General features: G+C 53.0%; 1 protein-coding gene across 5 annotated transcripts in view; it reads right to left on the reverse strand.

The window, feature by feature from the left end:
- LOC140733220 (equilibrative nucleoside transporter 1-like) overlaps nt 1–21,067 on the reverse strand; it is a 228,354-nt gene that overhangs the window by 35,120 nt on the left and 172,167 nt on the right. For all 5 annotated transcript variants that reach the window (XM_073056259.1, XM_073056258.1, XM_073056257.1 and 2 more), the window contains exon 9: nt 420–520. In XM_073056259.1, coding sequence (XP_072912360.1) covers nt 420–520 — 101 coding nt within the window. The remainder of the gene's footprint in view (nt 1–419; nt 521–21,067) is intronic.

The following is a 21,067-nucleotide window of genomic DNA, read 5'->3' on the forward strand; positions in this document are numbered from 1 at the left end:
CTTTATCTATTCTACTTACCATTGTCAGAGTGATGGAGTTGCACAGAAAGAAGCCCTTCAGTCCATCAATTTATGCTATCCCTTGCACCCATTTAACTTCATTAGGTCTCTAACCTTCCATGGCTTGTGCTTCAAGTGCTTGTCCAGATACTTCTTAAATGTCTGCTCCACCACCCCTTCAACCAGTCCCTTCTAGACCCCTCACGTCTCTGCTCCACCATCCCTCCACAGAGTGCCTTCTAGACCCTTCACATCTTCAGAGAACTCCAGTCAATGAGTCAGAATCACCTTCCAAAATCGAGGTTGGCTTTGCCCTATTAATTGTATCCTTCATTGTAAAGTCCAGCAGAGACTCAGACAGAGACAGGCAGAGGTAGAGGGAGTGAGAGGCAGACAGAGTTGGTGCTCTTGACTCTCACCTTCCTCAGGATGTTGATGATTGACAGCTCCCCGTCCTGCTCCACAATGTGGGTCTCCATTAGATTTGCGGATGACCTCCTCTCATTGGTGTAGGTGGGATCTGTGCCAAGGGAAGAGGGTCAGGACTGTCACTGAAGGTTCCCCTCAAACTGGAAGTCCAGAGGGATCGTCTCAGGATCATTTTGACCATCTATCTTGCTTCCTGCTCTTGCCCACTACTGAGGACCGTTCACCATTGATCTACAGTAGTTTCTGTACTCAATCTGTACCCTGCCTCGACCCTCCTGTCCTGTATTCCCCTCCATCCCAGTAACCCTCCAAGATCTGTGTCCTCCCCTAATCTCACCATCAACTCACCCCCCCCATACCAACAGAAAATAAACTACTGAAAGAACCCAGTGGAGGCAATGGGACGGTTGATAGTTTGGGTTGTGCCCTTCCATCGGGGAGACGGCCAATGTACAGGCGAGGGGGAGGGTATCACGGGGGCTGGGAGGAGATGCATAGAACCAGGTTAAGGAGGGTAGGAGGGTTTAAAGGGGGTAGGAGAGAGTGATGGGTGGATGGAACTCGATGGAGAGTGGGGAAGGATACCATCTCGTTAAAGGTGCTGAGGATTAAGGATAGAAGTGAAAGAAACGCTGGTGGGAGTGGAAAAGGAGTAGGATGTGCATCACCTGAAATTAGGAAGCTCATACCAGTGGGGAGTCAGCTTCCCAAGTGGGAGCAGAGGTGCTGCGTTTCTTGTTGTGGTATAAACATCTGTTTTTCCAGCTTCAGGACACCCACTCAACCCCTCCCCACTGTTTCAAAGGTCCATCTAGGGTCACTTCCCCTCTCGTTACCCCATGGAGAACCCTCTCCAGCACAAGCTCCTGAGTGACCATCTCTTTGACCAGACTGTTTGCGGCCATTCATGGAAACTTCTTTTACAACTGCTCAACTCCATTGGGTTGAGTTGGATCCATGCCCAGCACTTCCAAAGGAACAGCTCAGGAACAGTCCCTTCAACCTCTCTGTGCCAGTCATGATGCCAATTTAAACTGCACACGGGTCCATACCCACCCCACTCCCTCATTCCCTGCCTGTTTAAATGTCTCTTAAATGTTGCACTCATATCTGTTTCCACTACCTCCCTCAGCATTGCATTCCAGGTAACTGACGTTCTCTGTGTAAAAAGAAACTTGCCTCACAAATCTCCTTGAAATTCACCCTCTCAGCTTAAAGCTATGCCCATGTGTTCAACATTTTCACCCTGGGGTAAAACGCTGTCTCTGCTTCTCATCGTTTTATAAACTTCAGAGTCATCCATCAGCCTCTAACACTCCAGAGAAATCAACCCAGGTTTGTCCAAACTTTATCTTTAGTTAATATGCTCTAATCCAGACAACATCCTCGTGAACCTCTTCTACACCATCTCCAAAGCCTCTACATCCTTCCTGCAAGTAGGCGACCAGAAATCTACACAATACTCCACGTGTGGCCAAACCAAAGTTTTGTCTAACAGCATCAGAACATCCTGATTTTTCTCAGTGCCTTGACCAATGAAGGCAAAAGCATATACCTCCCTATCAGAGAGGAATGGACTGGCACCATATATCACCCGATCGGAGAGTAATGGAGCGGCACCATATATCACCCTAACGGAGAGTAATGGAGCGGCACCATATATCACCCTATCGGAGAGTAATGAAGCGGCACCATATATCACCCGATCGGAGAGTAATGGAGCGGCACCATATATCACCCTATCGGAGAGTAATGGAGCGGCACCATATATCACCCTATCGGAGAGTAATGGAGCGGCACCGTGTCTCACCCTATCGGAGAGTAATGGAGCGGCACCATGTCTCACCCTAACGGAGAGTAATGGAGCGGCACCATGTCTCACACTGTCGGAGAGTAATGGAGCGGCACCATATATCACCCTAACGGAGAGTAATGGAGCGGCACCATATCTCACCCTAACGGAGAGTAATGGAGCGTCACCATATATCACCCTAACGGAGAGTAATGGAGCGGCACCATGTCTCACCTTATCGGAGAGTAATGGAGCGTCACCATATATCACCCTATCGGAGAGTAATGGAGCGGCACCATGTCTCACCCTATCGGAGAGTAATGGAGCGGCACCATGTCTCACCCTGTCGGAGAGTAATGGAGCGGCACCATGTCTCACCCTATCGGAGAGTAATGGAGCGGCACCATGTCTCACACTGTCGGAGAGTAATGGAGCGGCACCATATCTCACACTGTCGGAGAGTAATGGAGCGGCACCATGTCTCACACTGTCGGAGAGTAATGGAGCGGCACCATATCTCACACTGTCGGAGAGTAATGGAGCGGCACCATATCTCACACTGTCGGAGAGTAATGGAGCGGCACCATATCTCACACTGTCGGAGAGTAATGGAGCGGCACCATATCTCACACTGTCGGAGAGTAATGGAGCGGCACCATATCTCACACTGTCGGAGAGTAATGGAGCGGCACCATATCTCACACTGTCGGAGAGTAATGGAGCGGCACCATATCTCACACTGTCGGAGAGTAATGGAGCGGCACCATATCTCACACTGTCGGAGAGTAATGGAGCGGCACCATGTCTCACACTGTCGGAGAGTAATGGAGCGGCACCATATCTCACCCTAACGGAGAGTAATGGAGCGGCACCATGTCTCACCCTAACGGAGAGTAATGGAGCGGCACCATGTCTCACCCTAACGGAGAGTAATGGAGCGGCACCATATCTCACCCTAACGGAGAGTAATGGAGCGGCACCATATATCACCCTAACGGAGAGTAATGGAGCGGCACCATGTCTCACCCTAACGGAGAGTAATGGAGCGGCAACATGTCTCACACTGTCGGAGAGTAATGGAGCGGCACCATATATCACCCTAACGGAGAGCAATGGAGCGGCAACATGTCTCACACTGTCGGAGAGTAATGGAGCGGCACCATATATCACCCTAACGGAGAGCAATGGAGCGGCACCATGTCTCACCCTATCGGAGAGTAATGGAGCGGCACCATATATCACCCAATCGGAGAGTAATTGAGCGGCACCATATATCACCCTGTCGGAGAGTAATGGAGCGGCACCATGTCTCACCCTATCGGAGAGTAATGGAGCGGCACCATGTCTCACCCTATCGGAGAGTAATGGAGCGTCACCATATATCACCCTATCGGAGAGTAATGGAGCGGCACCATGTCTCACCCTATCGGAGAGTAATGGAGCGGCACCATATCTCACCCTATCGGAGAGTAATGGAGCGGCACCATGTCTCACCCTATCGGAGAGTAATGGAGCGGCACCATGTCTCACCCAATCGGAGAGTAATGGAGCGGCACCATGTATCACCCTATCGGAGAGTAATGGAGCGGCACCATGTCTCACCCTATCGGAGAGTAATGGAGCGGCACCATGTCTCACCCTATCGGAGAGTAATGGAGCGGCACCATGTCTCACCCTATCGGAGAGTAATGGACCGGCACCGTATATCACCCTATCGGAGAGTAATGGAGCGGCACCATGTCTCACCCTATCGGAGAGTAATGGAGCGGCACCATGTCTCACCCTATCGGAGAGTAATGGAGCGGCACCATGTCTCACCCTATCGGAGAGTAATGGAGCGGCACCATGTCTCACCCTATCGGAGAGTAATGGAGCGGCACCATGTCTCACCCTATCGGAGAGTAATGGAGCGGCACCATGTCTCACCCTATCGGAGAGTAATGGACCGGCACCGTATATCACCCTATCGGAGAGTAATGGAGCGGCACCATGTCTCACCCTATCGGAGAGTAATGGAGCGGCACCATATATCACCCTATCGGAGAGTAATGGAGCGGCACCATGTCTCACCCTATCGGAGAGTAATGGAGCGGCACCATGTCTCACCCTATCGGAGAGTAATGGACCGGCACCGTATATCACCCTATCGGAGAGTAATGGAGCGGCACCATGTCTCACCCTATCGGAGAGTAATGGAGCGGCACCATGTCTCACCCTATCGGAGAGTAATGGAGCGGCACCATGTCTCACCCTATCGGAGAGTAATGGAGCGGCACCATATATCACCCTGTCGGAGAGTAATGGAGCGGCACCATGTCTCACCCTATCGGAGAGTAATGGAGCGTCACCATGTCTCACCCTATCGGAGAGTAATGGAGCTTCACCATGTCTCATCCTATCGGAGAGTAATGGAGCGGCACCATGTCTCACCCTATCGGAGAGTAATGGACCGGCACCGTATATCACCCTATCGGAGAGTAATGGAGCGGCACCATGTCTCACCCTAACGGAGAGTAATGGAGCGGCACCATGTCTCATCCTATCGGAGAGTAATGGAGCGGCACCATGTCTCACCCTATCGGAGAGTAATGGACCGGCACCGTATATCACCCTATCGGAGAGTAATGGAGCGGCACCATGTCTCACCCTATCGGAGAGTAATGGACCGGCACCATATATCACCCTATCGGAGAGTAATGGAGCGGCACCATATATCACCCTATCGGAGAGTAATGGACCGGCACCATATATCACCCTATCGGAGAGTAATGGAGCGGCACCATGTCTCACGCTATCGGAGAGTAATGGAGCGGCACCATGTCTCACCCTATCGGAGAGTAATGGAGCGGCACCATGTCTCACCCTAACGGAGAGTAAAGGAGCGGCACCATGTCTCACCCTAACGGAGAGTAATGGAGCGGCACCATGTCTCACCCTATCGGAGAGTAATGGAGCGGCACCATATCTCACCCTATCGGAGGGTAATGGAGCGGCACCATGTCTCACCCTATCGGAGAGTAATGGAGCGTCACCATGTCTCACCCTATCGGAGAGTAATGGAGCGGCACCATGTCTCACCCTGTCGGAGAGTAATGGAGCGGCACCATATATCACCCTATCGGAGAGTAATTGACCGGCACCATATATCACCCTATCGGAGAGTAATGGAGCGGCACCATGTCTCACCCTATCGGAGTGTAATGGACCGGCACCATGTCTCACCCTATCGGAGAGTAATGGAGCGGCACCATGTCTCACCCTATCGGAGAGTAATGGAGCGGCACCATGTCTCACCCTATCGGAGAGTAATGGAGCGGCACCATGTCTCACCCTATCGGAGAGTAATGGAGCGGCACCATGTCTCACCCTATCGGAGAGTAATGGAGCGGCACCATGTCTCACCCTATCGGAGAGTAATGGAGCGGCACCATGTCTCACCGTATCGGAGAGTAATGGAGCGGCACCATGTCTCACCCTATCGGAGAGTAATGGAGCGGCACCATGTCTCACCCTATCGGAGAGTAATGGAGCGGCACCATGTCTCACCCTATCGGAGAGTAATGGAGCGGCACCATGTCTCACCCTATCGGAGAGTAATGGAGCGGCACCATGTCTCACCCTATCGGAGAGTAATGGAGCGGCACCATGTCTCACCCTGTCGGAGAGTAATGGAGCGGCACCATATATCACCCTATCGGAGAGTAATTGACCGGCACCATATATCACCCTATCGGAGAGTAATGGAGCGGCACCATGTCTCACCCTATCGGAGTGTAATGGACCGGCACCATGTCTCACCCTATCGGAGAGTAATGGAGCGGCACCATGTCTCACCCTATCGGAGAGTAATGGAGCGGCACCATGTCTCACCCTATCGGAGAGTAATGGAGCGGCACCATGTCTCACCCTATCGGAGAGTAATGGAGCGGCACCATGTCTCACCCTATCGGAGAGTAATGGAGCGGCACCATGTCTCACCCTATCGGAGAGTAATGGAGCGGCACCATGTCTCACCGTATCGGAGAGTAATGGAGCGGCACCATGTCTCACCCTATCGGAGAGTAATGGAGCTTAACCATATATCACCCTATCGGAGAGTAATGGAGCGGCACCATGTCTCACCCTATCGGAGAGTAATGGAGCGTCACCATATATCACCATATCGGAGAGTAATGGAGCGGCACCATGTCTCACCCTATCGGAGAGTAATGGAGCGTCACCATATATCACCCTATCGGAGAGTAATGGAGCGGCACCATGTCTCACCCTATCGGAGTGTAATGGAGCGGCACCATATATCACCCTAACGGAGAGTAATGGAGCGGCACCATGTCTCACCCTATCGGAGAGTAATGGAGCGGCACCATATATCACCCTATCGGAGAGTAATGGAGCGGCACCATATATCACCCTATCGGAGAGTAATGGAGCGGCACCATGTCTCACCCTATCGGAGTGTAATGGAGCGGCACCATGTCTCACCCTATCGGAGAGTAATGGAGCGGCACCATGTCTCACCCTATCGGAGAGTAATGGAGCGGCACCATATATCACCCTATCGGAGAGTAATGGAGCGGCACCATATATCACCCTATCGGAGAGTAATGGAGCGGCACCATGTCTCACCCTATCGGAGTGTAATGGAGCGGCACCATGTCTCACCCTATCGGAGAGTAATGGAGCGGCACCATGTCTCACCCTATCGGAGAGTAATGGACCGGCACCATGTCTCACCCTATCGGAGAGTAATGGAGCGTCACCATGTCTCACCCTGTCGGAGAGTAATGGAGCGGCACCATGTCTCACCCTATCGGAGAGTAATGGAGCGGCACCATGTCTCACCCTGTCGGAGAGTAATGGACCGGCACCATATATCACCCTATCGGAGAGTAATGGAGCGGCACCATGTCTCACCCTATCGGAGAGTAATGGAGCGGCACCATGTCTCACCCTATCGGAGAGTAATGGAGTGGCACCATGTCTCACCCTATCGGTGAGTAATGGAGCGGCACCATATATCACACTATCGGAGAGTAATGGAGCGGCACCATATATCACCCTATCGGAGAGTAATGGAGCGGCACCATATATCACCCTATCGGAGAGTAATGGAGCGGCACCATATCTCACCCTATCGGAGAGTAATGGAGCGGCACCATGTCTCACCCTATCGGAGAGTAATGGAGCGGCACCATGTCTCACCCTATCGGAGAGTAATGGAGCGGCACCATGTCTCACCCTATCGGAGAGTAATGGACCGGCACCGTATATCACCCTATCGGAGAGTAATGGAGCGGCACCATATATCACCCTGTCGGAGAGTAATGGACCGGCACCATATATCACCCTATCGGAGAGTAATGGACCGGCACCATGTCTCACCCTATCGGAGAGTAATGGAGCGGCACCATATATCACCCTGTCGGAGAGTAATGGACCGGCACCATATATCACCCTATCGGAGAGTAATGGACCGGCACCATGTCTCACCCTATCGGAGAGTAATGGACCGGCACCGTATATCACCCTATCGGAGAGTAATGGAGCGGCACCATGTCTCACCCTATCGGAGAGTAATGGAGCGGCACCATGTCTCACCCTATCGGAGAGTAATGGAGCGGCACCATGTCTCACCCTATCGGAGAGTAATGGAGCGGCACCATATATCACCCTGTCGGAGAGTAATGGAGCGGCACCATGTCTCACCCTATCGGAGAGTAATGGAGCGTCACCATGTCTCACCCTATCGGAGAGTAATGGAGCGTCACCATGTCTCATCCTATCGGAGAGTAATGGAGCGGCACCATGTCTCACCCTATCGGAGAGTAATGGACCGGCACCGTATATCACCCTATCGGAGAGTAATGGAGCGGCACCATGTCTCACCCTAACGGAGAGTAATGGAGCGGCACCATGTCTCATCCTATCGGAGAGTAATGGAGCGGCACCATGTCTCACCCTATCGGAGAGTAATGGACCGGCACCGTATATCACCCTATCGGAGAGTAATGGAGCGGCACCATGTCTCACCCTATCGGAGAGTAATGGACCGGCACCATATATCACCCTATCGGAGAGTAATGGAGCGGCACCATATATCACCCTATCGGAGAGTAATGGACCGGCACCATATATCACCCTATCGGAGAGTAATGGAGCGGCACCATGTCTCACGCTATCGGAGAGTAATGGAGCGGCACCATGTCTCACCCTATCGGAGAGTAATGGAGCGGCACCATGTCTCACCCTAACGGAGAGTAAAGGAGCGGCACCATGTCTCACCCTAACGGAGAGTAATGGAGCGGCACCATGTCTCACCCTATCGGAGAGTAATGGAGCGGCACCATATCTCACCCTATCGGAGGGTAATGGAGCGGCACCATGTCTCACCCTATCGGAGAGTAATGGAGCGTCACCATGTCTCACCCTATCGGAGAGTAATGGAGCGGCACCATGTCTCACCCTGTCGGAGAGTAATGGAGCGGCACCATATATCACCCTATCGGAGAGTAATTGACCGGCACCATATATCACCCTATCGGAGAGTAATGGAGCGGCACCATGTCTCACCCTATCGGAGTGTAATGGACCGGCACCATGTCTCACCCTATCGGAGAGTAATGGAGCGGCACCATGTCTCACCCTATCGGAGAGTAATGGAGCGGCACCATGTCTCACCCTATCGGAGAGTAATGGAGCGGCACCATGTCTCACCCTATCGGAGAGTAATGGAGCGGCACCATGTCTCACCCTATCGGAGAGTAATGGAGCGGCACCATGTCTCACCCTATCGGAGAGTAATGGAGCTTAACCATATATCACCCTATCGGAGAGTAATGGAGCGGCACCATGTCTCACCCTATCGGAGAGTAATGGAGCGTCACCATATATCACCATATCGGAGAGTAATGGAGCGGCACCATGTCTCACCCTATCGGAGAGTAATGGAGCGTCACCATATATCACCCTATCGGAGAGTAATGGAGCGGCACCATGTCTCACCCTATCGGAGTGTAATGGAGCGGCACCATATATCACCCTAACGGAGAGTAATGGAGCGGCACCATGTCTCACCCTATCGGAGAGTAATGGAGCGGCACCATATATCACCCTATCGGAGAGTAATGGAGCGGCACCATATATCACCCTATCGGAGAGTAATGGAGCGGCACCATGTCTCACCCTATCGGAGTGTAATGGAGCGGCACCATGTCTCACCCTATCGGAGAGTAATGGAGCGGCACCATGTCTCACCCTATCGGAGAGTAATGGAGCGGCACCATATATCACCCTATCGGAGAGTAATGGAGCGGCACCATATATCACCCTATCGGAGAGTAATGGAGCGGCACCATGTCTCACCCTATCGGAGTGTAATGGAGCGGCACCATGTCTCACCCTATCGGAGAGTAATGGAGCGGCACCATGTCTCACCCTATCGGAGAGTAATGGACCGGCACCATGTCTCACCCTATCGGAGAGTAATGGAGCGTCACCATGTCTCACCCTGTCGGAGAGTAATGGAGCGGCACCATGTCTCACCCTATCGGAGAGTAATGGAGCGGCACCATGTCTCACCCTGTCGGAGAGTAATGGACCGGCACCATATATCACCCTATCGGAGAGTAATGGAGCGGCACCATGTCTCACCCTATCGGAGAGTAATGGAGCGGCACCATGTCTCACCCTATCGGAGAGTAATGGAGTGGCACCATGTCTCACCCTATCGGTGAGTAATGGAGCGGCACCATATATCACACTATCGGAGAGTAATGGAGCGGCACCATATATCACCCTATCGGAGAGTAATGGAGCGGCACCATATATCACCCTATCGGAGAGTAATGGAGCGGCACCATATCTCACCCTATCGGAGAGTAATGGAGCGGCACCATGTCACACCCTGTCGGAGAGTAATGGACCGGCACCATATATCACCCTATCGGAGAGTAATGGACCGGCACCATATATCACCCTGTCGGAGAGTAATGGAGCGGCACCATGTCACACCCTGTCGGAGAGTAATGGACCGGCACCATATATCACCCTATCGGAGAGTAATGGACCGGCACCATATATCACCCTATCGGAGAGTAATGGAGCGGCACCATGTCTCACCGTAACGGAGAGTAATGGAGCGGCACCATATCTCACCCTATCGGAGAGTAATGGAGCGGCACCATGTCTCACCTTATCGGAGAGTAATGGAGCGTCACCATATATCACCCTATCGGAGAGTAATGGAGCGGCACCATGTCTCACCCTATCGGAGAGTAATGGAGCGGCACCATGTCTCACCCTGTCGGAGAGTAATGGAGCGGCACCATGTCTCACCCTATCGGAGAGTAATGGAGCGGCACCATGTCTCACACTGTCGGAGAGTAATGGAGCGGCACCATGTCTCACACTGTCGGAGAGTAATGGAGCGGCACCATATATCACCCTAACGGAGAGTAATGGAGCGGCACCATGTCTCACCCTAACGGAGAGTAATGGAGCGGCACCATGTCTCACACTGTCGGAGAGTAATGGAGCGGCACCATATCTCACCCTATCGGAGAGTAATGGAGCGGCACCATGTCTCACCCTATCGGAGAGTAATGGAGCGGCACCATGTCTCACGCTATCGGAGAGTAATGGAGCGTCACCATGTCTCACACTGTCGGAGAGTAATGGAGAGGCACCATATATCACCCTATCGGAGAGTAATGGAGCGGCACCATGTCTCACCCTAACGGAGAGTAATGGAGCGGCACCATGTCTCACCCTAACGGAGAGTAATGGAGCGGCACCATATATCACCCTATCGGAGAGTAATGGAGCGGCAACATGTCTCACACTGTCGGAGAGTAATGGAGCGGCACCATATATCACCCTGTCGGAGAGTAATGGAGCGGCACCATGTCTCACCCTATCGGAGATTAATGGAGCGTCACCATATATCACCCTATCGGAGAGTAATGGAGCGGCACCATGTCTCACCCTATCGGAGAGTAATGGAGCGGCACCATGTCTCACCCTATCGGAGAGTAATGGAGCGGCACCATGTCTCACCCTATCGGAGAGTAATGGAGCGGCACCATGTCTCACCCTATCGGAGAGTAATGGAGCGGCACCATGTCTCACACTGTCGGAGAGTAATGGAGAGGCACCATATATCACCCTATCGGAGAGTAATGGAGCGGCACCATGTCTCACCCTAACGGAGAGTAATGGAGCGGCACCATGTCTCACACTGTCGGAGAGTAATGGACCGGCACCATATATCACCCTATCGGAGAGTAATGGAGCGGCACCATATATCACCCTAACGGAGAGTAATGGAGCGGCACCATATCTCACCCTAACGGAGAGTAATGGAGCGTCACCATATCTCAACCTAACGGAGAGTAATGGAGCGTCACCATATATCACCCTAACGGAGAGTAATGGAGCGGCACCATGTCTCACACTGTCGGAGAGTAATGGAGCGGCACCATATCTCACCCTAACGGAGAGTAATGGAGCGGCACCATATATCACCCTAACGGAGAGCAATGGAGCGGCACCATGTCTCACCTTATCGGAGAGTAATGGAGCGGCACCATGTCTCACCCTATCGGAGAGTAATGGAGCGGCACCATATATCACCCTGTCGGAGAGTAATGGAGCGGCACCATATATCACCCTAACGGAGAGTAATGGAGCGGCACCATGTCTCACCCTATCGGAGAGTAATGGAGCGTCACCATATATCACCCTATCGGAGAGTAATGGAGCGGCACCATGTCTCACCCTAACGGAGAGTAATGGAGCGGCACCATGTCTCACCCTATCGGAGAGTAATGGAGCGTCACCATATCTCACCCTATCGGAGAGTAATGGAGCGGCACCATATCTCACCCTATCGGAGAGTAATGGAGCGGCACCATATCTCACCCTATCGGAGAGTAATGGAGCGGCACCATATCTCACCCTATCGGAGAGTAATGGAGCGGCACCATATCTCACCCTATCGGAGAGTAATGGAGCGGCACCATATCTCACCCTATCGGAGAGTAATGGAGCGGCACCATATCTCACCCTATCGGAGAGTAATGGAGCGGCACCATATCTCACCCTATCGGAGAGTAATGGAGCGGCACCATGTCTCACCCTAACGGAGGGTAATGGAGCGGCACCATATATCACCCTAACGGAGAGAAATGGAGCGGCACCATGTCTCACCCTATCGGAGAGTAATGGAGCGGCACCATATATCACCCAATCGGAGAGTAATTGAGCGGCACCATATATCACCCTGTCGGAGAGTAATGGAGCGGCACCATGTCTCACCCTATCGGAGAGTAATGGAGCGGCACCATGTCTCACCCTATCGGAGAGTAATGGAGCGGCACCATGTCTCACCCTATCGGAGAGTAATGGAGCGGCACCATATCTCACCCTATCGGAGAGTAATGGAGCGGCACCATGTCTCACCCTATCGGAGAGTAATGGAGCGGCACCATATCTCACCCTATCGGAGAGTAATGGAGCGGCACCATGTCTCACCCTATCGGAGAGTAATGGAGCGGCACCATGTCTCACCCAATCGGAGAGTAATGGACCGGCACCGTATATCACCCTATCGGAGAGTAATGGAGCGGCACCATGTCTCACCCTATCGGAGAGTAATGGAGCGGCACCATGTCTCACCCTATCGGAGAGTAATGGAGCGGCACCATGTCTCACCCTATCGGAGAGTAATGGAGCGGCACCATGTCTCACCCTATCGGAGAGTAATGGAGCGGCACCATGTCTCACCCTGTCGGAGAGTAATGGAGCGGCACCATGTCTCACCCTATCGGAGAGTAATGGAGCGGCACCATGTCTCACCCTATCGGAGAGTAATGGAGCGGCACCATGTCTCACCCTAACGGAGAGTAATGGAGCGGCACCATGTCTCACCCTATCGGAGAGTAATGGAGCGGCACCATGTCTCACCCTATCGGAGAGTAATGGAGCGGCACCACGTCTCACCCTATCGGAGAGTAATGGAGCGGCACCATGTCTCACCCTATCGGAGAGTAATGGAGCGGCACCATATATCACCCTATCGGAGAGTAATGGAGCGGCACCATGTCTCATCCTATCGGAGAGTAATGGAGCGGCACCATGTCTCACCCTATCGGAGAGTAATGGACCGGCACCGTATATCACCCTATCGGAGAGTAATGGAGCGGCACCATGTCTCACGCTATCGGAGAGTAATGGAGCGGCACCATGTCTCACCCTATCGGAGAGTAATGGAGCGGCACCATGTCTCACCCTAACGGAGAGTAATGGAGCGGCACCATGTCTCACCCTAACGGAGAGTAATGGAGCGGCACCATGTCTCACCCTATCGGAGAGTAATGGAGCGGCACCATATCTCACCCTATCGGAGGGTAATGGAGCGGCACCATGTCTCACCCTATCGGAGAGTAATGGAGCGTCACCATGTCTCACCCTATCGGAGAGTAATGGAGCGGCACCATGTCTCACCCTGTCGGAGAGTAATGGAGCGGCACCATATATCACCCTATCGGAGAGTAATTGACCGGCACCATATATCACCCTATCGGAGAGTAATGGAGCGGCACCATGTCTCACCCTATCGGAGTGTAATGGACCGGCACCATGTCTCACCCTATCGGAGAGTAATGGAGCGGCACCATGTCTCACCCTATCGGAGAGTAATGGAGCGGCACCATGTCTCACCCTATCGGAGAGTAATGGAGCGGCACCATGTCTCACCCTATCGGAGAGTAATGGAGCGGCACCATGTCTCACCCTATCGGAGAGTAATGGAGCGGCACCATGTCTCACCCTATCGGAGAGTAATGGAGCTTAACCATATATCACCCTATTGGAGAGTAATGGAGCGGCACCATGTCTCACCCTATCGGAGAGTAATGGAGCGTCACCATATATCACCCTATCGGAGAGTAATGGAGCGGCACCATGTCTCACCCTATCGGAGAGTAATGGAGCGTCACCATATATCACCCTATCGGAGAGTAATGGAGCGGCACCATGTCTCACCCTATCGGAGTGTAATGGAGCGGCACCATATATCACCCTATCGGAGAGTAATGGAGCGGCACCATGTCTCACCCTATCGGAGTGTAATGGAGCGGCACCATGTCTCACCCTATCGGAGAGTAATGGAGCGGCACCATGTCTCACCCTGTCGGAGAGTAATGGACCGGCACCATGTCTCACCCTATCGGAGAGTAATGGAGCGTCACCATGTCTCACCCTGTCGGAGAGTAATGGAGCGGCACCATGTCTCACCCTATCGGAGAGTAATGGAGCGGCACCATGTCTCACCCTGTCGGAGAGTAATGGACCGGCACCATATATCACCCTATCGGAGAGTAATGGAGCGGCACCATGTCTCACCCTATCGGAGAGTAATGGAGCGGCACCATGTCTCACCCTATCGGAGAGTAATGGAGTGGCACCATGTCTCACCCTATCGGTGAGTAATGGAGCGGCACCATATATCACACTATCGGAGAGTAATGGAGCGGCACCATATATCACCCTATCGGAGAGTAATGGAGCGGCACCATATATCACCCTATCGGAGAGTAATGGAGCGGCACCATATCTCACCCTATCGGAGAGTAATGGAGCGGCACCATGTCACACCCTGTCGGAGAGTAATGGACCAGCACCATATATCACCCTATCGGAGAGTAATGGACCGGCACCATGTCTCACCCTGTCGGAGAGTAATGGACCGGCACCATATATCACCCTATCGGAGAGTAATGGAGCGGCACCATGTCTCACCCTATCGGAGAGTAATGGAGCGGCACCATGTCTCACCCTATCGGAGAGTAATGGAGTGGCACCATGTCTCACCCTATCGGTGAGTAATGGAGCGGCACCATATATCACACTATCGGAGAGTAATGGAGCGGCACCATATATCACCCTATCGGAGAGTAATGGAGCGGCACCATATATCACCCTATCGGAGAGTAATGGAGCGGCACCATATCTCACCCTATCGGAGAGTAATGGAGCGGCACCATGTCACACCCTGTCGGAGAGTAATGGACCAGCACCATATATCACCCTATCGGAGAGTAATGGACCGGCACCATATATCACCCTGTCGGAGAGTAATGGAGCGGCACCATGTCACACCCTGTCGGAGAGTAATGGACCGGCACCATATATCACCCTATCGGAGAGTAATGGAGCGGCACCATATATCACCCTATCGGAGAGTAATGGAGCGGCACCATGTCTCACCGTAACGGAGAGTAATGGAGCGGCACCATGTCTCACCCTATCGGAGAGTAATGGAGCGGCACCATGTCTCACCCTATCGGAGAGTAATGGAGCGGCACCATGTCTCACCCTAACGGAGAGTAATGGAGCGGCACCATGTATCACCCTATCGGAGAGTAATGGAGCGGCACCATGTCTCACCCTATCGGAGAGTAATGGAGCGGCACCATGTCTCACCCTATCGGAGAGTAATGGAGCGGCACCATGTCTCACCCTATCGGAGAGTAATGGAGCGGCACCATATATCACCCTATCGGAGAGTAATGGAGCGTCACCATGTCTCACCCTATCGGAGAGTAATGGAGCGGCACCATATATCACCCTATCGGAGAGTAATGGAGCGGCACCATATCTCACCCTGTCGGAGAGTAATGGAGCGTCACCATGTCTCACCCTATCGGAGAGTAATAGAGCGGCACCATGTCTCACACTGTCGGAGAGTAATGGAGCGTCACCATGTCTCACCCTATCGGAGAGTAATGGTGCGGCACCATATCTCACCCTATCGGAGAGTAATGGAGCGGCACCATGTCTCACCCTATCGGAGAGTAATGGAGCGGCACCATGTCTCACCCTATCGGAGAGTAATGGAGCGGCACCATATATCACCCTATCGGAGAGTAATGGAGCGGCACCATGTCTCACCCTATCGGAGAGTAATGGAGCGGCACCATGTCTCACCCTATCGGAGAGTAATGGAGCGGCACCATGTCTCACCCTATCGGAGAGTAATGGACCGGCACCATGTCTCACCCTGTCGGAGAGTAATGGAGCGGCACCATATATCACCCTATCGGAGAGTAATGGACCGGCACCATGTCTCACCCTATCGGAGAGTAATGGAGCGGCACCATGTCTCACCCTATCGGAGAGTAATGGACCGGCACCATATATCACACTATCAGAGAGTAATGGACCGGCACCATGTCTCACACTGTCGGAGAGTAATGGAGCGGCACCATATCTCACCCTATCGGAGAGTAATGGACCGGCACCATGTCTCACCCTGTCGGAGAGTAATGGAGCGGCACCATATATCACCCTATCGGAGAGTAATGGACCGGCACCATGTCTCACCCTATCGGAGAGTAATGGAGCGGCACCATGTCTCACCCTATCGGAGAGTAATGGACCGGCACCATATATCACACTATCAGAGAGTAATGGACCGGCACCATGTCTCACACTGTCGGAGAGTAATGGAGCGGCACCATATCTCACCCTATCGGAGAGTAATGGAGCGGCACCATGTCTCACCCTATCGGAGAGTAATGGAGCGGCACCATGTCTCACGCTATCGGAGAGTAATGGAGCGTCACCATGTCTCACACTGTCGGAGAGTAATGGAGCGGCACCATATATCACCCTAACGGAGAGTAATGGAGCGGCACCATATATCACCCTATCGGAGAGTAATGGAGCGGCAACATGTCTCACACTGTCGGAGAGTAATGGAGCGGCACCATATATCACCCTAACGGAGAGTAATGGAGCGGCACCATGTCTCACCCTATCGGAGAGTAATGGAGCGGCACCATGTCTCACACTGTCGGAGAGTAATGGAGCGGCACCATATATCACCCTATCGGAGAGTAATGGACCGGCACCATGTCTCACCCTGTCGGAGAGTAATGGAGCGGCACCATATATCACCCTATCGGAGAGTAATGGACCGGCACCATGTCTCACCCTATCGGAGAGTAATGGAGCGGCACCATGTCTCACCCTATCGGAGAGTAATGGACCGGCACCATATATCACACTATCAGAGAGTAATGGACCGGCACCATGTCTCACACTGTCGGAGAGTAATGGAGCGGCACCATATCTCACCCTATCGGAGAGTAATGGAGCGGCACCATGTCTCACCCTATCGGAGAGTAATGGAGCGGCACCATGTCTCACGCTATCGGAGAGTAATGGAGCGTCACCATGTCTCACACTGTCGGAGAGTAATGGAGCGGCACCATATATCACCCTATCGGAGAGTAATGGAGCGGCACCATATATCACCCTATCGGAGAGTAATGGAGCGTCACCATATATCACCCTATCGGAGAGTAATGGACCGGCACCATGTCTCACCCTATCGGAGAGTAATGGAGCGGCACCATGTCTCACCCTATCGGAGAGTAATGGACCGGCACCATATATCACACTATCAGAGAGTAATGGACCGGCACCATGTCTCACACTGTCGGAGAGTAATGGAGCGGCACCATATCTCACCCTAACGGAGAGTAATGGAGCGGCACCATGTCTCACCCTATCGGAGAGTAATGGAGCGGCACCATGTCTCACGCTATCGGAGAGTAATGGAGCGTCACCATGTCTCACACTGTCGGAGAGTAATGGAGCGGCACCATATATCACCCTAACGGAGAGTAATGGAGCGGCACCATGTCTCACCCTAACGGAGAGTAATGGAGCGGCACCATATATCACCCTATCGGAGAGTAATGGAGCGGCAACATGTCTCACACTGTCGGAGAGTAATGGAGCGGCACCATATATCACCCTAACGGAGAGTAATGGAGCGGCACCATGTCTCACACTGTCGGAGAGTAATGGAGCGGCACCATATATCACCCTATCGGAGAGTAATGGAGCGGCACCATGTCTCACCCTATCGGAGAGTAATGGAGCGTCACCATATATCACCCTATCGGAGAGTAATGGAGCGGCACCATATATCACCCTATCGGAGAGTAATGGAGCGGCACCATGTCTCACCCTAACGGAGAGTAATGGAGCGGCACCATGTCTCACACTGTCGGAGAGTAATGGAGCGGCACCATATATCACCCTAACGGAGAGTAATGGAGCGGCACCATATCTCACCCTAACGGAGAGTAATGGAGCGTCACCATATCTCACCCTAACGGAGAGTAATGGAGCGTCACCATATATCACCCTAACGGATAGTAATGGAGCGGCACCATGTCTCACACTGTCGGAGAGTAATGGAGCGGCACCATATCTCACCCTAACGGAGAGTAATGGAGCGGCACCATATATCACCCTAACGGAGAGCAATGGAGCGGCACCATGTCTCACCCTATCGGAGAGTAATGGAGCGGCACCATATATCACCCTGTCGGAGAGTAATGGAGCGGCACCATGTCTCACCCTATCGGAGAGTAATGGAGCGTCACCATATATCACCCTGTCGGAGAGTAATGGAGCGGCACCATGTCTCACCCTATCGGAGAGTAATGGAGCGTCACCATATCTCACCCTATCGGAGAGTAATGGAGCGGCACCATATCTCACCCTATCGGAGAGTAATGGAGCGGCACCATGTCTCACCCTATCGGAGAGTAATGGAGCGGCACCATATCTCACCCTATCGGAGAGTAATGGAGCGGCACCATATCTCACCCTATCGGAGAGTAATGGAGCGGCACCATATCTCACCCTGTCGGAGAGTAATGGAGCGGCACCATATCTCACCCTATCGGAGAGTAATTGAGCGGCACCATATCTCACCCTGTCGGAGAGTAATGGAGCGGCACCATGTCTCACCCTATCGGAGAGTAATGGAGCGGCACCATGTCTCACCCTATCGGAGAGTAATGGAGCGGCACCATGTCTCACCCTATCGGAGAGTAATGGAGCGGCACCATATCTCACCCTATCGGAGAGTAATGGAGCGGCACCATGTCTCACCCTATCGGAGAGTAATGGAGCGGCACCATGTCTCACCCAATCGGAGAGTAATGGAGCGGCAGCATGTATCACCCTATCGGAGAGTAATGGAGCGGCACCATGTCTCACCCAATCGGAGAGTAATGGAGCGGCAGCATGTATCACCCTATCGGAGAGTAATGGAGCGGCACCATGTCTCACCCAATCGGAGAGTAATGGAGCGGCACCATGTCTCACCCTATCGGAGACTAATGGAGCGGCACCATGTCTCACCCTATCGGAGAGTAATGGAGCGGCACCGTGTCTCATCCTATCGGAGAGTAATGGAGCGGCACCATGTCTCACCCTATCGGAGAGTAATGGACCGGCACCGTATATCACCCTATCGGAGAGTAATGGAGCGGCACCATGTCTCACCCTATCGGAGAGTAATGGAGCGGCACCATGTCTCACCCTATCGGAGAGTAATGGAGCGGCACCATGTCTCACCCTATCGGAGAGTAATGGAGCGGCACCATGTCTCATCCTATCGGAGAGTAATGGAGCGGCACCATGTCTCACCCTATCGGAGAGTAATGGACCGGCACCGTATATCACCCTATCGGAGAGTAATGGAGCGGCACCATGTCTCACGCTATCGGAGAGTAATGGAGCGGCACCATGTCTCACCCTATCGGAGAGTAATGGAGCGGCACCATGTCTCACCCTAACGGAGAGTAATGGAGCGGCACCATGTCTCACCCTAACGGAGAGTAATCGAGCGGCACCATGTCTCACCCTATCGGAGAGTAATGGAGCGGCACCATATCTCACCCTATCGGAGGGTAATGGAGCGGCACCATGTCTCACCCTGTCGGAGAGTAATGGAGCGTCACCATGTCTCACCCTATCGGAGAGTAATGGAGCGGCACCATGTCTCACCCTGTCGGAGAGTAATGGAGCGGCACCATATATCACCCTATCGGAGAGTAATTGACCGGCACCATATATCACCCTATCGGAGAGTAATGGAGCGGCACCATGTCTCACCCTATCGGAGTGTAATGGACCGGCACCATGTCTCACCCTATCGGAGAGTAATGGAGCGGCACCATGTCTCACCCTATCGGAGAGTAATGGAGCGGCACCATGTCTCACCCTATCGGAGAGTAATGGAGCGGCACCATGTCTCACCCTATCGGAGAGTAATGGAGCGGCACCATGTCTCACCCTATCGGAGAGTAATGGAGCGGCACCATGTCTCACCCTATCGGAGAGTAATGGAGCTTAACCATATATCACCCTATCGGAGAGTAATGGAGCGGCACCATGTCTCACCCTATCGGAGAGTAATGGAGCGTCACCATATATCACCCTATCGGAGAGTAATGGAGCGGCACCATGTCTCACCCTATCGGAGAGTAATGGAGCGTCACCATATATCACCCTATCGGAGAGTAATGGAGCGGCACCATGTCTCACCCTATCGGAGTGTAATGGAGCGGCACCATATATCACCCTATCGGAGAGTAATGGAGCGGCACCATGTCTCACCCTATCGGAGTGTAATGGAGCGGCACCATGTCTCACCCTATCGGAGAGTAATGGAGCGGCACCATGTCTCACCCTATCGGAGAGTAATGGACCGGCACCATGTCTCACCCTATCGGAGAGTAATGGAGCGTCACCATGTCTCACCCTGTCGGAGAGTAATGGAGCGGCACCATGTCTCACCCTATCGGAGAGTAATGGAGCGGCACCATGTCTCACCCTGTCGGAGAGTAATGGACCGGCACCATATATCACCCTATCGGAGAGTAATGGAGCGGCACCATGTCTCACCCTATCGGAGAGTAATGGAGCGGCACCATGTCTCACCCTATCGGAGAGTAATGGAGCGGCACCATGTCTCAC

This window comes from Hemitrygon akajei, chromosome 9 (assembly GCF_048418815.1).
Source record: "Hemitrygon akajei chromosome 9, sHemAka1.3, whole genome shotgun sequence".
NCBI lineage: Eukaryota > Metazoa > Chordata > Chondrichthyes > Myliobatiformes > Dasyatidae > Hemitrygon > Hemitrygon akajei.